The sequence below is a fragment of the Puma concolor genome, chromosome B4 (assembly GCF_028749965.1).
Source record: "Puma concolor isolate L17-30 chromosome B4, mPumCon1.1.hap2, whole genome shotgun sequence".
NCBI lineage: Eukaryota > Metazoa > Chordata > Mammalia > Carnivora > Felidae > Puma > Puma concolor.
The window spans coordinates 70,301,490-70,320,221 of NC_141673.1; the positions used below are offsets into that span (position 1 = coordinate 70,301,490).

General features: G+C 42.9%; 1 protein-coding gene across 2 annotated transcripts in view; it reads right to left on the reverse strand.

Annotated features, from left to right (window-relative positions):
• Positions 1 to 18,159, reverse strand: part of ANO6 (anoctamin 6) — a 199,765-nt gene extending 181,606 nt beyond the window's left edge. The window contains exon 1 of one of the 2 annotated variants that reach the window (XM_086713599.1): positions 17,760 to 18,159. In XM_086713599.1, the coding sequence (XP_086569725.1) occupies positions 17,760 to 17,832 (73 nt within the window). In that variant the 5' untranslated portion in view covers positions 17,833 to 18,159. The remainder of the gene's footprint in view (positions 1 to 17,759) is intronic. The other variant, XM_086713600.1, reaches the window with a different exon arrangement.
• Between the last annotated feature and the right edge of the window lie 573 nt (positions 18,160 to 18,732).

Consider the following 18,732-nt stretch of genomic DNA (forward strand, 5'->3'; position numbering starts at 1 on the left):
GGCTTACAGCCCTCCTAGCTGAGAGCTAGCTTTGCTCAGATACCCTGCTGCTCAACTAGGTCACTCCCCAACCTTGGGGAACTGCTTTTGAATAGAATTGTTTACTTGGAGGCACAGATTTCTACTATGCCCGGGAGGCGGTTCTCTCACATTCCAGTAAACACTTGATCTTTCTTATGTGTCAGGTTGAAGTGAAGTCTCCTATCTCTTACTGTAGGAAACTGTATCCCACTCTTACAGCCCCGCTTTCAGCAGCCATGGCAGCATAACTAAGTTAGTGGCATGAAAATAAACAGCACTTTGTTCACAATTTAGGGCCTAAGATTTAAGGTACCACTAGTATAGCAGCTAAAGAAGAAAACAGAAGTAGAGCTTGAGTCATTAAATCTGGGGATACAGGGACGCCTGGGTGGCTCAGTCAGTTAAGGATCTGACTTCATCTCAGGTCATGATCTTATGGTTTGTGAGTTCTAGCCCCAAATCAGGCCCTCTACTGTCAGCACAGAGCCTGCTTTGGATCCTCTGGCCGCACCCCCTCTCTGCCTCTCCTCTCCCACACCCCACCACCCTCCCCACCCTCACCACTCAGGCTCTCTCTTTCTCAAAAATAATAAACAAATAAAAAACACCTGGGGAGACAGGCAGGCCATTACCAGGGTCTGTACAAGCACGGGCAGGTAGCACCCCCCAGGGAGTGAGGAGGCCTTCGCATCCAGGGAATGAAGGCAATTAGATAACACTGCTAAATAAGACAGGACCTGAAGAATAAAGAGACTGGGATCCTAAGCATGTTTCTGAGATAGGAGTCTGGGCAACTGGGAAAAAAAGACAGGCCAAATGATCAAAATGGAAAAACAAACACAAGGTTAGTGCTGGGCTGCTACTAAATGCTGAAGTTTAAGATCCTTCTTGCCTAGAGTCAGAACTGGTTGCAGAGACTGCTGTTTGGCTGAGCCAGGAGGTGGAAATCAAGGGGGTGGGGAGTGGGGTCTGTGAAGGCTGGAATCCAGGCAGAAAGCCTGCTTTCACCCAAGCCGTGAAGATGACTAACAGTGGAAACCAGGCCCAAGAAATCATGAGTCATCCTTATGGGAAACAACATCAGCGTCAATAACTTCTCTGGGAACTTGGAGCACATGTGCGCAAACAAATATTTGGAATCTAATATCTTGTACCAACATTGAACCACTCCCTCATTTTGGATAGGTCGCCGTTACTTTTCTATTCTCAGAGCTTTTCAGTTACCAACTGAGGCTAATAATATCTGTTTGGAATATTTTTACCAGTCAAAAACATAGGAGCTGACCTTTGGGAAAAACAAATGACTACACCTGAACTCGTTGCATGGAAGGAAAGCATCCACAAAGAGTCCACTTTGAATGGTATCACACTCATCAGTAAAATCGTCAGTGGGCTAATGCTCAGAATGAATGTGCATTCTTGTTGCACAATCACAACACAGCAATTAAAATCTAAATTTCTATAAAATGAGATATGAGTTACTTTTCCTCACACATTCCTTTCCAACTTAAAACATTTGCTCATTTCCTATCACGGGCAAGGCACTGTGTGAACTGCTAAAAGAATTATAAAAATAACTAAGACCAAAAAAATACTTGACATTAAAGACAGAATTAAAAGGTTAAGAATCATTAGGCTGTTACCTATGAGAGATGTACTACTTCACAATTTAATTCAAAATGTTTTTCCAGATATTCTTATATGTAAAATATATTGGAGTATGACTGATACCCACAACATGAATGAATCTCCAAAAATAATAGAAGTCAGGCACACATTCTATAGGGTTTCATTACATGCATGTCAAGAACAGGCAAACCAATTTATTGTAGAAGTCATTCCGTGTTCACCTGGACTGGGGGAGGAAGGCAGGACTTGAAAGAGCAAAGGAAGTGTCCTCTATCTTGTTGTGGGTGGTGCTTATAAAAGTATGTCAAAAGTTAGCAAGCTGGACAGTTAACTATGCATTTTCCTGTCTGTAAAATATACCTTTTAAATGTTAAAAAAAAAAATCACAGGACTAAACAAACATTAGTAAGAATGGAGGGCTCAGGTAAAAGCATGGCAAAGGGTTAATGGTAGTATCTCTTCTAGTTGATCCCCGTGGCATTTATAAAGAAAATATTCCCAATTTGGAAGGAATGAGAGGCAATGGCTAAAACAGTTTAATAATGCAGTCACGGTGCCTGCTGGACTTCAGTCATGTATGAAAGATCCTAACACATAGAAGAAACAGGATTTTTAAATAGTAAATGAAAACAGCATTCACATCCATTTCTTTCTGCCCTAGCAACTGAAAACAAAACAAGTTTTCATTTGCATATTCCCTATTACTTACTCCATTACCAGGGTACTCTGGCTATTTACAGAGAAGGACTTGTAGAGGGTGATTCTCTGATATTAGGATTTCTCAAGAGGAAAATCCCTGAGGGAGCACACCAGGGTCCCTGTGGGGCTTCCCCACCCTCACAGAAATTCTGATTCATGTCTCAGGGGCTTGGTTAGAACTCCCAGCCAAAGTCAGTCACTTTGAATGAGTCACATCCCTTAGCAAAGCAGGGCAGGATGGCTGGAGAACCAGTTCCTGGCTGAAAATCCAAGAAAGGTGTTCTTTGCTAGCTCCCTGACCCATTCCAGTCAGGAGAGGAAAAGGTGGAGCACGGCGGGGGGTGGGGATATGTACCTGCTCCTTCTTGTTCCTCCTCCTCCTCTGTCAACACAGGGAAACTGCGCAGAATCGCTGCAGCCCAACCTCTCAGCCCCTTCTTTAACTTAAGAAAGGGAGAATAGCGTGCCAAATTGAGCTATAAAGGAAGAATTAAAGGAACTGGGAGTGACCTACTGGATTTTGTGGCTTTCCAACCCAGTGCTAATAGTTTGGCCAATGTACCAAGAATAAAGGGGCACAGGACCAAACAGCAACAAAGCTACTCGCTCGCTTTTTCAAGTGCACTAACAGCTGTAGAAATCAGTAATGAACAAAGCTTCCTCAGGGAGGACTGGCCCGGCATAGCACAAGTGGAGTTGTGAGCCTGAAAACATTTGTGGTGTTTTACACATTCATCTAACGTACATCTTGAGCCTTCTCATAGACCTACTTTCTGAAGATTCCAGTCTAAGGCCATGTTATTTTTAGAGTTATGAGAATAACAGCTGCACATGTCATCCCCCAGTGACGGCAACTGGCTTTGGAAACACCCAAGTCCTGTTCTCAGCTGTGCCATCCTGCTTGAGTCTCTTTTCACAATCTTTAAATATAATTTGCTGGTAATCTGTTGGCATGTTTGTCTTCCCTGCCAGTCAGCCTACTCATTGAGGGCAGAGGCCATTTCTGGCTTGTGTACTGCTGAATTCCTAGCACAGAGCACAATGCCTGGCATGTAGACGGTGCTGAATAGACATTAGGTAAATGAATGGATATTTCTGCATGCATTTTGGGGCTTTATTTTATCACTTACTAGAAAACAAGCTTCGTTAAAGATGGAATTCTATCTAGTTCTGTACCCTCCAACCTTAAATAGTACATGACCCACAAGAGGTCTTCAGTAAATATTTTCTGAATTAATAAAGATTGTGAGAAGAGATCAATCTAGTGCTCTGAGTTAAATGAAATCTCTATGCACATGACTTTTTAAAAGAGCAATAGTCCTGATTTATGAAGACCACTAGTAGCAAATTCTGCAATCAGCCTTCAAAGGGATTTTTGTAGGTGTGCCAAATAACTTAGCCAAGATTGTGACTGAACTCTTCAAAATAAGTATCCTGGAGTATGAAACAAGCCACTAGCCACAGTTTAGGCAACTGTAACTCTCAGGAAAACCATGATTACCCCATTGCTCAAAAGGCATTTGCTGTGTTGCTTGCCCTTAGAGTAGATGACAAGGCCTGTTAGAAATGTTCACATCTCCTCTGTGATTTGTAAGCTGCAATGTACTCATTATAGAAGTATGCACCCCACAGGTACTATATACTATTTAAATTTAAACAGATGAAAGAAATATGGGACAGTCTGGCAATCTTCTGGATGGAATATAGGTTGAAATCCATGGGCAATAAGAACTGCAATTCCAAGTGCAGTAACCAAAAGATGAAATTTTAACTTTAATTGGAAAGTCAATTCTATCAACACTTAACTATAAAGAAATTTTAACTCTGGTTGGGGATAAAAACAGCCTTCCTGGGGTGCCTGGGTGGCTCAGTTGGTTGAGCATCTGACTCTCAATTTCAGTTCAAGTCATGATCTCAAGGTGTAGGATGGAGCCCCACATCAGGCTCTGCACTGAGTGTGGATCCTGCTTGAGGTTCTCTCCCTTTCTCTCTCTCTCCCTCCCTCCCTCCACCCCTTTGCCTTTCCCCCTGCTCACACACTCATGCTCTCTCAAAAAACAAAACAAAACAAAACAAAAAAACAGGCTTCCTCCTTTCATCTTGCTTTGGTCTACCCAGATGAAATGGCATATCTAATTTTTTTTAGGGCTGATGCTGCTGGAAGGGGTCTGACGGGGTTAAGTTCTGACAACTGGATATAGGCTGAATCATTCCCAAACCTCAAAAACACAAAAAGAAAAATGTTATTTCATATACCTATTTTGCAAATTAGGTAGGGATTATTTTATTTTATATCACTAAATTCAAAACAATTCAAACCATAAAGTTAATGATTACTTTGTGTGCTCTTGTCTTCAGTTGTATCATTTTGCTCTGTATCATTTATATCTTAACAGTTTTTATTGACTTCAAATTTTCTAATACTTAATGAAGAAAAATTTTAGCCCTGTGGGCAAATTAGACATTTTAGAATTTCTCCATTTAAAATAACTGACCATTCAAGTGGTATTACATATTTTAAAACTACATATTTTATTAAAGGTTTATTTTATCAAAATTTCACATGCTCAATATCAAGAACACACTCTTTAGACTGTAATACAAGATATTTTTAAAATCTTAAGTTTGCTAGATTAAGAAATGTTCTCATTTCTTTCACATTTTCTCTAGTGTAAAGACTATCAAAGTAGCATTTAAATTTCCATTATGAACCTTTATAGTATATTCTTTTACCTTTCTTACTAAAATTATATACATTCCAAGGGATGATACACTTATATTGTGACACTTATTTACTGGAAAATCTAACTTAAGTTACGCCAGTCATTTATACTGTATTTTCCCATTTTTGGTTGTTTTTTAATGACTCTATTGTTGGTCTACTATGTGCCAGGAACTGTCCCTTGTCCTTTCATATACAGTATATTAATATATTTAATATATTAAACCTTCTAACAATTCTATAAGTATCATTCCCCCTTCTATATTATCTCTATGACATTTTTCTGATCTGGAAACCAAGGCTCCAAAGTTATAAAGACCTGCCCAAGGATCAGTCTATATACAAAGGCCTACGTTTCCAATCTAGCACAGTCCTTCAATAATCAGTATGTTTCAGGGTGCCTGGGTAGTTCAGTCAGTTAAGCATCCGACTCTTTTTTTTTTTTTTCCAACGTTTATTTATTTTTTTGGGACAGAGAGAGACAGAGCATGAACGGGCGAGGGGCAGAGAGAGAGGGAGACACAGAATCGGAAACAGGCTCCAGGCTCTGAGCCATCAGCCCAGAGCCCGACGCGGGGCTCGAACTCACAGACCGTGAGATCGTGACCTGGTTGAAGTCGGACGCTTAACCGACTGCGCCACACAGGCGCCCCAAGCATCCGACTCTTGATTTCAGTTCAGGTCATAATCTCATGGTTTGTGAGCTCGAGCCGCACGTCAGGTTGTGTGTGGACAGTGTGGAGCCTGCTTGGGATTCGCTAGCTTGCTCTCTCTCTCTCCCCATCTCTCTGCCTCTCCCCTGCTCACGCTTTCTCTCTCAAAATAAACTTAAAAAAACCCTCAACAATACATTTATTATAAAAAATAAATATCTTTCATCAATTTAGTCATTCAGTAATAATTTACTGATCTCCTGGCATGTGCCCAACACTGTGCTGCTCAATGAGGGGACAGTTCTCAACATGCTCACAGTTTAATGAAAAAGACAAAAACAGGGGCACCTGGTGGCTCCGTCAATTAAGCGTCCAACTCTTGGTTTCAGCTCAGGTCATGATCTCGCAGTTTGTGAGTTCAAGCTGCGCATCAGGCCCTGAGCTGATAGCGTGACGTCTGCTTAGGATTCTCTGTCTCCCTCTCTCTGCCCCTCACCCACTTGCTCTCTCTCTCTCTCAAAATAAATAAGTAAATAAACATTAAAAAAAAAAAAGACAAATACAATGAGCTATATAAATGGAAGGTACAGCCTTGGGAGAAAGGTTAAAACCTCTAGTGGAAAACAAGAGAGGTAAACCTGGGTTGAGATACGCGTAAAAACAGCTACCCATAATATTGGCATCATTAGCATCTAATTATGGAGGCTTTCAGTGTGTCAAGTATCACAACCCTACAAAGTAAGATTTTTTTAATTGTGTCATTATTGACACAGTCACCCTAGAAGTCAGTTCTAACAGTAGCTCCACTGTGCAGAGGGGAACATTATGTTAATCACTCAAGGTCACACAGCTAGTGAATGACTGGGCTAGAATTTGAATCACCTCTGTGTAAAACTGAAGTGTAAACGGTAGGGGTCTTTATCTCTGCACAAGCCCATCTGTCCGATGGGAACACTGGGCCAGAGGTCGAACATAGGACTCTAAGGAGAAGGATGGTCAAATGAGGAGCAGGAAGAGGAGCCAATGGAAGATAAACAAAAAGGAACACAGGCCAGCAGAGAGGCCCATTTCTTCCTCACCATAGACAGCCACGGTATGAGATGCCAGTCCACACCCTCAACCAAAGTAAGGCAATCTATAACAGATAGATGGCAGAAGTAATCTTTCAACGTAGGAAAGAGTCATCCTTTTAAGCTCCAGTATAATTACCTCTAATCAAATTCAGGTTTTCACCTGTAAATCCAAAGGCATGAAAAGAGCACTTTTGGGGCACCTGGATGGCTCAATCAGTTAAGCTTCTGACTTAGGCTCAGGTCATGATCTCACAGTTCATGAATTCGAGCCCCATGTTGGGCTCTGTGCTGACAGTTCAGAGCCTGGAGCCTGCTTGGGATGCTGTGTTTCCCTCTCTCTCTGCCCCTCCCCCCTCCTCAAAAATAAACATTAAAAAAAATTTTTTTAATAAAAAAAGAAAAAAGCACTTTCACCTGACACCTAATACCTAGACTTATCCAGGGCTTTGAGGGGAGAGGGTGGATCCCTCAGACAGGGAAACAAAGGGCCAGGTCTCTCCCCTTCCCCTTCAGACCCACATGGATGTAGCTTCCCAAGGCATCCCCAAAACCATCAGAGAGTGGGGTTTGGGTGTGCTGGAACAACAAGGTAGCTGAGAAGGTCCTCGCTCAGGACACAAAGTCATTTCCAATTCTAAAGACATTTAGAAAATGAGGGGCCAATACTGACTGCCTGCATATACAATGGTCAAGAACTGGGGTGAGGGCAATGGGAAGGATGTAGAGTCAAAAAATTTTTTTAAATATTTATTTTGAGATTGAGATGGAGGGGAGAAAGAGAATGAGCAGGGGAGAGGCAGAGAGAATCCCAAGCAGGCTCCACACTGTCAGTGCAGAGCCCAACATGAGGCTCAATCCCACAAACTGTGAGATCATGACCTTAGCCAAAATCAAGAGTCAGATGCTCAATCTACTGAGCCACCCAGGAGCCCCATGTCAAATGGGCTTTTAATATAAAGTCAACAAACATGCCCACCATGTGCCACATGACTGCCCTCCCTTCACTGAATGGAGAACATCTCTGAATGATCTTCCATGTTTCCACATCTCAGTAGTAGTACCAGAGTCATGGAGAACCCTGACCACTGAGAATCTCATCATTGATCTTCCTCTCCTCTGTTCTACAATATTCAATTGGTAATAAAAGCTATTTACTTCCTACTTAAATGTCTCCTTCCTCACAGCACATACAATTATCTGGTGACACACAGGAGCACACATACGTGGGCTAGAACTGCCTGACAGCAATTAGAGAACAGGACAAGCCACAGGTACTCCCGATGGAAAAACAATTCCTAAATTTATGAAGCATTTACTGGGAGCCTACTAAGTGTCAGCCCTTAGGATTTTTTGCTAGGATTCCCTGAGAGAATTTGGAAGACACTGTCCATCTGTCTGAAGATCTGTGAGAGGAAAAAAAACACACACAATAACTATCTCTTTGCAGAACCCACATGCTATTCTTCAACTCCTTTATCTTTAAACACATGTGCCTGCAGCACAGCCACTGTCATGATCATCCTTAACCTGACACTTAGTGGGCATTTTCTGCACGCATAATGTGACACAAGCAACACAGAACAGACAGCAATGTTTATGAGGAAAGGACTTAGAGATCTCTGAGGTTAAGGGTAGCCATTTCTTACACTGGAATTAAAATAAAATAAAATAAGATTATCTTTTTTAAAAAATTAAAACAGTAGCCATTTCCATGACTGCTTTTAAATATATGAATTCATTATGATGGTGACACTGTAAGTGCCACTCATGGAGTGTGACTGGAAATACCTAGCACTGTACATATACCTTGCATCCTTCTAGCAACCCCATGGGGCTGAAGAAACAGGCTCAGAAAAACCAAGAAACTTGCCTCAGATTGGCAAAGCCAACCACAAATTCAGGTCTTCTGACTGCCAGCCCTTCCTTTCCCACTCCCCATTTCTCTTCTGATCTCCCAACTCTGCATCAACACTGCTTTCACAAACTCTCCCTCCCCCTGCCCTCCTCTTCAGGGATTCACTTTCCACCCTTTCTCTTTAAAATCTCTTACTTTTCCTAGGTAGCATCTACCATCAGTCAATTTATGCTATTTCTTCATTATTTGTATCACTTAGAAACAATAGTCGGTCTTGTTTGTTGATTTTTCTTTTATTACTAAGAGGATGGGGGGGGGGACTGGGTGGCTTGGTCAGTTAAGCCTCCGACTTTGGCTTGGGTCAAGATCTTATAGTTCCTGAGTTCAAGCTCCGCATCAGGCTCTGTGCTGCCAGCTCAGAGCCTGGAGTCTGCTTCAGATTCTGTAGCTCCCTCTCTCTCTGCCCCTCCCCCCACTCACACTCTATCTCTCCCCCTCTCAAAGATAAGTAAACATTAAAAAAATCTTTTTTCTTAAAAGAGGACCTTTTACACAAATTAAGCATCTAAGACTTGTTTATTTAATAAGTAACAGTAGGAAGAAATAAAATGATACAAATGAAAAAAATTATTGTATAATATACCTATTACATATAAACTTGTAAAATAATGTTAAAGGTCTGAGTTCTATATGTCAGAAGGGTGTATAATTCTTGTTTAGAATTTAGTTTTCTTAAAATCTAAGCACAAATCAGAGAAAAAAAACATACTTAAGGTTGTGTCTATATAATGCCACAAGAAAAATTTAGCCATCATTTTGTCTGTGCCAAGCCAAAGATTATTTTTCAAATATCTAGATAGAATGTCAGGAGAAATTGTGATAAATTCAATTATACAAATACAATCTCAGTTTATATAAAACAAGCTTTATAAACAGGCCTATAATTTGCATAATTGTACTTTGCAAAAGAACATCTATTTGCACGCCTGACCAATGGCTAACGTTCTGCCAAGGTTAAAATTAAAATTATAAAAAAGATAATTTTAAAGATCCGTATCCTTTTCCTTCCAATTTCAAGTATTTGTATTTTTAAATAATGTGGGAAACAGTAGAGTTTCAATGTCCTAGATTACAAGCATTAAATATAAAACAACATCTGGGTTTCACCAAAGAATAGATTTTCTTTCATTCGGATTTTTACCTACTGAATAACTGCCTGCAGCTAGCTCTCCCAGTCAGCATTTGGACCCGTAGCCAGAGCAGTAGTAAAGACCATGGCAGAGAAAGTTGCCTATCAACCCTTCGACTAGTCTCCTATGCAAACATTCCATCTGATATTTTGGCTGAGGAGTATCTGAATTGCTCTTTGGTACACATCCACAATATGCTATTGTTGACATTTGCATCCAGTATTTCTTCGATAGGCTACTTCTTGGGATGGAGTCTAATTAATTTTAGCTGCAGTATTATAAAGCAAGGCAAAACTAAAGGAAGAGCAGTAATAATGATAACAACTTGAGAGAATCACTTGATTGCATGAAATTTTCACAATCTGTCTTTACATGAGTTACCAGTCAAGAAGTACATTTCCTTGGTTGAAAGTAATTGGAAATGATGTTTTTCTGTTCTAAAACTGGTGATTTTTCCACAGACTCAGGCCTGTATCAAAAAGCGGATCAATGTATCAAAAGCGGATCAAGCTGGGGCGCCCAGGTGGTTCAAAGGGCTGAGTGGCTCACATAAGAGCTCTGCTCAGGTCATGAACCAGGGTTCATGAGTTGGGGCCCACCATCAGGATCTGCGCTCACAGCATGGAGCCTACTTTGGATCCTCTGTCTCCCTCTCTCTGCCCCTCCCCTGCACTCTTTCTCTCTCAAAGATGAATAAATGCTAAAGAAAAAAAAAAAAAGCAGATCAAGCTTTAATCTACAGCATACAAAGCTTCCATTAAAACCTTAAAACCAGTCCCTTAGCAAATGTTTGTTGAGTATCTACTATGTGAAAATCATTATGATATGCAGGCTGTGAAGTACAAAGGTGAGTAAGATAGCACTTCTCCCTCTAAGACTATATAAGCTTTACCTTCAGATGTATGATTGAATCAGCTAGAATACAAAACACAAAACTGATAAGCACCGATAACAGAAGAAAACCTCAATTATTAGCTGGAGTAGAGACTTGTATTAAAATGTAATCATTTTAATCTAAACTGCTACAAACACCCTTTGAAAGTTTAAGACCAACTTTTAACTTCAAGCTAGATTGTGAGATTCTTAATAACGTATTATAATCTCTCTTCAAGAATGTCAGAGTTTAAATAGTATCTGACAGAAACCTTCACAGGAGCTTTTAGTCTACATTTACTGGTTTCCAAAAGGAAAACACACACACACACACACACACACACACACACACACACACACACACACACACGGCAATCAACATAAGTGACGATTGAAACTACTGGATAAAAAAGAAAGGAATGTCATGTGGGACTTTTTTAGAGCTGTGTTTGTGTCAGGTTTAAAGAACAATGGGAATTATAAAAGGAGACGAGAAACCTTTTGGAAAGCAATTCTTAGACTTGAAAGTTAGAACACGTAAGATAAATTGTGACTAAGGACTTGAAACTGAAAGTAACAGGTTTATAAAACAAAAAAAAAAAAAAAGGACAAAACTATACTCAAAGAAGAAAGTGTAAGGATAGTTTGTTTTGTTTGTTAACTATCATTCTCCTGGTAGAAAATATATCTATGATCCCCTTGCCACAGCAAATAAGGCAAAGGTAGCACCAAAGCTTACTTTCTAAGAAATCACATTTAAGAATGCTGGAGCCACGCTGTCCTAGCCCCAGCCCCTTATCTCTTTCTCATCCCTCCCAGGGCTGGTATCTGGAGTCCCTGCAGCAAGAATCTCCTTGGTACCACCACTACCCGGGTACACATCTTGATTACAGCATTAATCACAGACTTACTGCAATTATCTATTCATGTCTCTGCCTCCTTCTGAGATAGTGAGGTACTGGTGGGTCAAGGACCCAGGAACCTGGCAGAGTAGGTACAATCAACATTGTTATAACAGATAGTAGGGAATCTCAAAGTGCCATGGAAGGGAATTCTACTAGGGCCATAAAACCACTCAGCAGAATGTTAATCAAATTATTTAAAAAGAGTAATTCACTTGATTCTTTCAATAATGCTTGGCTTGGCTTCTACTCAATAGCAAGCACTATTCTAGGCATGAGGGACATAGCTTGGAACACAAAACACACAAGACACCTGCCTTCAGGGAGCTTATGATATGTTAGAGGCAGGTGAGGAAGAGAAATTGTTTTTTAATTATAGCAATGAATGTCTACAATGTTTGGGATATTTTGCATGATCTCTAGAAGGCTCAGACGACCTAGTTCCAATGCAAGAAATTTACACTCTAGGTGTGCAGATAAAGATAATGAACAACAAAGACAAAATACAAAGTGAGTGCTGATTGTGTAGCACAGAAAAAGAAGGGGTGCGACAATTCATTAGTGGGCACTTTAGACAACGAAGATCAGTAACAGTTTTCTGGGTTTTGTGACAGGCTCCTCCTGAAAAACAGAGGAGGTAAGTCTGGTATTACCAAAGAAAGGAATTGGTCTGAGCCAAAGCAGAGGGGAAAAGTATTAAGACTTGCTGGAACAATAGAAGTTCCCCCCTGCACACCTGCCACCACTTTCTACCTAATCACTCAGCTGAAGTCTAAGAGTCACGCTGTTTCTGGAAGCCATGGGTCTGATGCCTCGGAGATGTCACCTCTTTCCTAAACTCTCAGACCACTCCCCTCTATTCCCATGGCCGCTACGGGCATTTCCAAACCCGACTGCTAGAAAGACTTACTTCTACAATGTCCCCTCTCCAATCCCATTTTCCAACATGCTGCCAGGGAGATCTTTTCCCAAAGGCAAATTTGATCCCAGCACTCCTTTCCTTAAAATCTTTCAGTAGCTCCAAATCCTAAATCCTTAAAACGTACAGAGGCTTCTTCATGGTGTGGCCCCTGCCTGCCTCCCTAGCCTTGTAGTGGCTGCCTTCCACCACAGGGAACTACGTGGAAATCCAGACTCTCCTTCTGCTATGCCACTGCACCCGCCTGGTCCTTCAGTACCCAGCCCAGCAATCTCTTCTGTGAAAATGTCTCCCATTACCCTCCCACAGCTGTGTACATACCTCAGTAATAGCACTTACTGCAAGCGGCTGGTTCCATCGAACCTACGTCTCCACAGCCAAGGGGTGCAACACTTATTTTTAGTTTCCCAACACCCAGCCCAGCACCTAATCCTGGACCTGGCACAGAAAGTTTTCTCAGTTAATACTGATTAGGCAAAACTGAGGCTAGGACCACATTTGTAGGTGATTAAACAAACTTTATAGTGAAGGGATAGAAATCATGAAGAAGTCTCTGTAAAAATGCAAAAGCGAAAAGGGAGCCAATAAGGACACTTGAGAGATACAGCTGGACCATCATCACTCGGAGGTAATGGGCTTCTTCTTACAACTCCCCAAATCAATGACATGACCATCAGCTGTGGGGATCAGAGAGTTAAACTCTATCATAAACAGTCTGGGATCCCAAAGCAACCAGCCAAGCATCTAAACAAAATCTTTTTGCCTGAACTACATGACTTATTCCTGAGAAAACTTTTTCTCTCTAAGCGAAGTCTGAACCATAGAAATGCAAAAAACAAAACAACCACACACATACGCAAAATAAAACAGCACACAAAATATCTACATTTTGGCCGTAAAAGAGTTTTCTGTCACTTTCTACACGAACAGGAAGAAATGTTGCATTCTACTCACTGATTAAAGGCCGGGAGGAGGGAGAAAGGCAGCCAGAAATGCTCTTCTGCACACCAGGTGCACAAAACCTGCCTTGCCATGTGATCTCCACCAGCATGAGTGAAATAAGGGCTAAAAGTCACATATTTCCTGCCACCAGTGCCCAGGGATCACAACTGCATTCGGTTGCTGGAGCTGATTTAGAAAATAAGTGGTCTTTTGAAAAAATGCTCTTATACCAACAGGCTGCCTCATTCACAAACCTCTGGGACCAATTTCTGGTGGCAATGAGTTAAGCAAATATGGAAAAGACGCTCATAGTAACATTTACCACCTTTGACTCTTTAGACAGGTTCATGTCAAACAAGGAGGTAATCCTTACACTTAAAGCACTGAATAGTGCTTTAAAGGTAAAGGTAAGCAGAAACCCACTGGCGGGGGGGGGGGGGGGGGGGGGGGGGGGGGAGTCCGAAGTCCCCAGTCCACTACAGGAACACTTCCATATATGTATGTAAAACATTCATATGATATAACCAGGGACCACATCTAGTTTAAAAAGATTCTCTTTTCATCCTTTGTAAATTAGCCGATGATAAATGTTTTACTCAGGAAATATGTCAAGAGTAACTCTAGGGGCGCCTGGGTGGCTCAGTCGGCTAAGCGTCCGACTTCGGCTCAGGTCATGATCTCACGGTCCGTGAGTTCGAGCCCCGCGTCGGGCTCCAGGCTGACAGCTCGGAGCCTGGAGCCTGCTTCAAATTCTATGTCTCCCTCTCTCTCTGCTCCTCCCCTGCTCACGCTCAGTCTCTCTCTCCTTCAAAAATAAATAAAAACATTTTAAAAAAAAAAAGTAACTCTATTGTTCTGAATTATAAAGTTAATATTGATAGAGGGATTACGTAGAAATCTTCAGTACCTGAGTGGATTTTAAATTATACAACTATCAGTAATGACAATCAAGTACTAGGAGAAAGATGTCAACGGCTTAACCATAGTTCTGCATATGAAACTAGGGGCACAAGTTAAAATTATAATCATCATATCACCACGACCTCCCCTAAGTTGAAAATTACAATTATTTTGTAAAAGGCTATATACCATCAGCCTACTTCTAACCTTTAAAAAAAAGACTTACCTATTTTACAATGTCATAAACTTTCTATTGACATGGTAAACATTTCCACTTGATATAAAATCACTGCAATCCACATTGAGTTTGTATAACAAACAAAAATTGTGGAGACCTACTTAAATGATATCTGTTGCCTAACATAATGTTGAACTGACCCCTACACACAGTAAAGTAATAATATCAGTAGCCCACAGAGGGAGGGGTGATGGAGGGATAGAGATACTTAACTTTCTAAATATTTTTTTTTAATTTTTTATGTTTATTATTTATTTTTGAGAGAGAAAGACAAAGCACAAGCAGGGGAGGGGCAGAGAGAGAAGGAGACACAGAATCTGAAGCAGGCTCCAGGCTCCTGAGCTGTCAGCACAGAGCCCGACGCAGGGCTCGAGCTCACGAACCACGAGATGAACCTAAGCTGAAGTCAGATGCAGGCACCCCGAGATATTTAACTTTTTAAAACATATTTACTGGTTGACTTGATAGAACCAGCATAAATTACATCTGTAATTAAAAAAATAAGGGGCAGCTGGGTGGCTCCATCAGTTAAGCGTCCGACTTCCGCTCAGGTCATGATCTTGCGGTCCGTGAGTTCAAGCCCCGCGTCGGGCTCTGTGCTGAATGCTCAGAGCCTGGAGCCTGTTTCAGATTCTGTGTCTCCCTCTCTCTCTGACCCTCCCCTATTCATGCTCTGTCTCTGTCTCAAAAATAAATAAACGTTAAAAAATTTTTTTTTTTTAAATAAAAAATAAAAAGAACCAGCACACCTGGTTGGCTCAGTTGGTTCAGCAATGGACTCTTGATTTTTGGCTTAGGTCGTGATCTCATGGTTCCTGGGATCAAGCCCTGAGTTGAATGCTGTGCTGACAGTGTGGGGCCTGCTTGGGATTCTCTGTCTCCCTCTCTGACCCTCCCCTGGTCATGTGCGTGTGCTCGCTCTCTCAAGTAAATAAACTTAAATAAATAAAAATAACCTATTGCCACACACTTAAGATAAATTTTATGATGCCTCATCTGGTAAACACAGACTAGACCAAAGTCGTTTTTTCTAAACTGAGATCTGTTGATGGCACAGTGGAACAAACAAAGGTCAGAGTCTCTTATTTCAGTTACCATTTGGGTTTTTACCCTATTTATTCACAATACTCAGTATAAACAGTGATGATACCTCACCATAACAGGCAAGAGTATTTTCCTATGAAATGGACTGTGCTAGTTTACTGTAACTTTTTACAGTCTGCTCCTATGATTTACCAGTAAAGTCTGTTAAATAGTAGCATTATATATTATCTGACTGCTGGTGACCAGGTGGAAAGGGGATTAATCCACATAGGTCTTGCAAGTCAGAAAACCTGGTTTTGAATCTTTACTAGCTATGTGAAAAGCTAGGCAGATCAACCTGTGAGCTTCAGCTTTCTAATAAAAAAACACTACTTGCTCCCTCCATCTAATAAATTGTTCTCAAATGAGAACAATTATACTAAATCGTGGAGCATAAGCCCCTCTATTCAATTTGTTCCTCATCAACAAGGAAATTACCATGTTCTCTTGATTTAAGTGAATAATACCTATAATAGCCAAAATATGAAAACAACTGTCCATCTATAGACGAATGGATAAAGATGTGTTTGTGTGTGTGTGTGTGTGTGTGTGTATAATAACCACAACCAGCACCCTCCTCAACCTCCTCACCCTCGCATGTGGGCAATGGAATATTATTCAACCATGAGAAAGAAGGAAATCCTGCCATTTGGGACAACATGGATGGAATTTGAGGGCATTATGCTAAGTGAAATAAGTCTCACAAAGACAAATACTTATAGGTGAAATTGAATGGTGGAGGGGAGAAGATGTTGGTCAAAAGGCACAAACTTCCAGCCATAAGACAAGTCCTGGGGATGAAAGGTACAGCAACAGTGGTTATAATACTGTATCATGTAGTTGAAAGTTGCTAAGAGAGTGGACCTTAAATGTTGTCACCACAAAAAGGAAACAGTTACTTGTGAGTTGATGGAGGTATGGGTTAAAGCCATAGTGGTAATCATTTTGCAACATGTAACCGTATCAACTCAACTTGTTGTACACTTTAAACTTGCAAAATATTCTATGTAAACTGTAGCTCAATACAGCTGGAAAAAAAATAAAATGATAAAAAAATAAAATGATGAAGAAAAACCACACCTAGCTCCTAGAATTAAGTTACTTCTAAAGTTGTTATTAGTGAAGAATAGGACTTCAGGATCTGAGCAGGAACTGTTTCGCTTTAAACTGATTTGGCGTGCAGGAAACAGACTCGGAGTCGCTGAACAGACCAGCACGGTAATTTAATTGCCAGTCTTCTGGAGAGACCCAATAGGTCATCATTCCCTGACAGTGATGTTCTCCCTGCTCCTCCAATTGTTTTCCCCTTCCCCACCTCCTCCCATCCCTTTTGTTTGTTGCTGTAGTTATTTCACTCTTAAACAGCTCTCCCTTCGTTCCGTCTACAACTTCTAAACATTTTTAACTCAAACTAGAAATGATACACCCCAGGCTTGCCCCACCCAACCACTCCCCACCCCGCCAAGCGCCAGGGCCCTCTGGACTTGCAGGAAATGTTCAGAGATCCCCCCCAGCCCCACCCCGGACAAGGGCTTCTTCCTCCAATCACTTCCCCCGCGGGCTCTGCGGCTGAAAAAAGGATCCCGGGTTGCCACCCGCGGCCACAAATCAGTTACCGAGGCGCCCCACCCTCCCCCCAGAGCGGCTCCTTGCTTTCACTTTAAAGCGGATGCAGGTGGGTCACACCCCTGCTCTCTGAACGGGGCCGGGTCCCCAGTGCAGGTTCCAGGCGAAGGAAATGACCCAAAAGTTGCCGCTTCAGAGTCCACAGACTTCCCCGTATCCAGCACGAGTGGTTAGGCGCTGCGTCCGCGGCCCGCCCAGATCCTGCGGTCGGGGGCCCGTGCGCACCCCGCGCCTCCCCGGCCTCCACCCGGCGCCGGCCCGCTGAGAGCCGAGCGGCGAAGCGGCCGCACTGCGGCCCCGGGACGGCGGTGCGGGCTCCCACCTCCCCGGCGCCCGCGGGTCCCGGCTAGCCGCCCCCGCGCAGAGCGCAGCGCCCGCGCGCAGTCCCCAACTTCTTCCGGCCCCGGCCCACGCCGGAGAACCCCCCCGCTCACCGATATCCCCGTCGTCGTCGTCCTCCTCCTCCTGATCCATTTCTAGCAGAACGTCCCTGGTCATCATTTGCATGGCTCCCCCAGAAGGCGGTTCCGAACTTGGCGCGAAGTTGGGGGCCCCCGGGCTCCGGAACGCCGCGGCTCTGGCGGGGCCCTGCGTCCCGGCGAGGACCGCGGGGTGCTTCTGGCTCCCGGCTCAGGGCCCGCAGTGCCCAGCCCGCGCTCCTGGAAGCCAGCCGAGGCGGCCGCCGACCCGAGCCCTGCGCCCCAGACGAACCACTCGCCAGCCGAGCGGGGCCCGGCCACTGAGCATGCCCAGTGAGAGAGCCCGGGCTCGCTGCGGAATGATTAAACTTCCCCAGGGTTTATTGGGCTCTCAGAAGGAAGTCGGGACGCGAAAAGGAGTAGTCGGCGCTCGCGTTCTGCCCGCGAGTGACCTCGGGGAAGGGCGGAGGGGGGAGAGCACACGAGGGTGGGAGTGGACAGGGTTCCCCGAATTCTGCTCTAAGGTCATATATGGATACATACTGGGGCTTGCTTTCTTTGACGTGTGTTACTGCCTCTGCAGTAAACGCCACCACGTCTCAGGTGAAGAACCCTGAAGACGAGCACGCCAGAACGAGGTTAAAGGCTCCGTGGAGCCAATGGAGGATCTTCAAGCATCAATTACTCTGCTTCCAAAGTGAGGGAACGTGTATTCCACGGGGGGCAAGGGAGAGGGAGATTATACAGGAAAGAGGCAAACTCGTAGAGAATAAGCAACAGAAGAAAAAAGACAAAGAGTGAGAGAGAGGGATCTAAAGAAGCGTGTTCACAAAAGGCAGGAAGATTTCCGCATAAAGAGAGGTAGGAATCGAGAAAAGCGCCCCCTACCCCCGCCCGCGGGAGCACACGCAGGGAGTGGTCGCAAGAGGATCATCCTGCAGCCCGTTTGGACCATGAAAGCGCAGTCCTCCGTATCAAAAATGCAAAC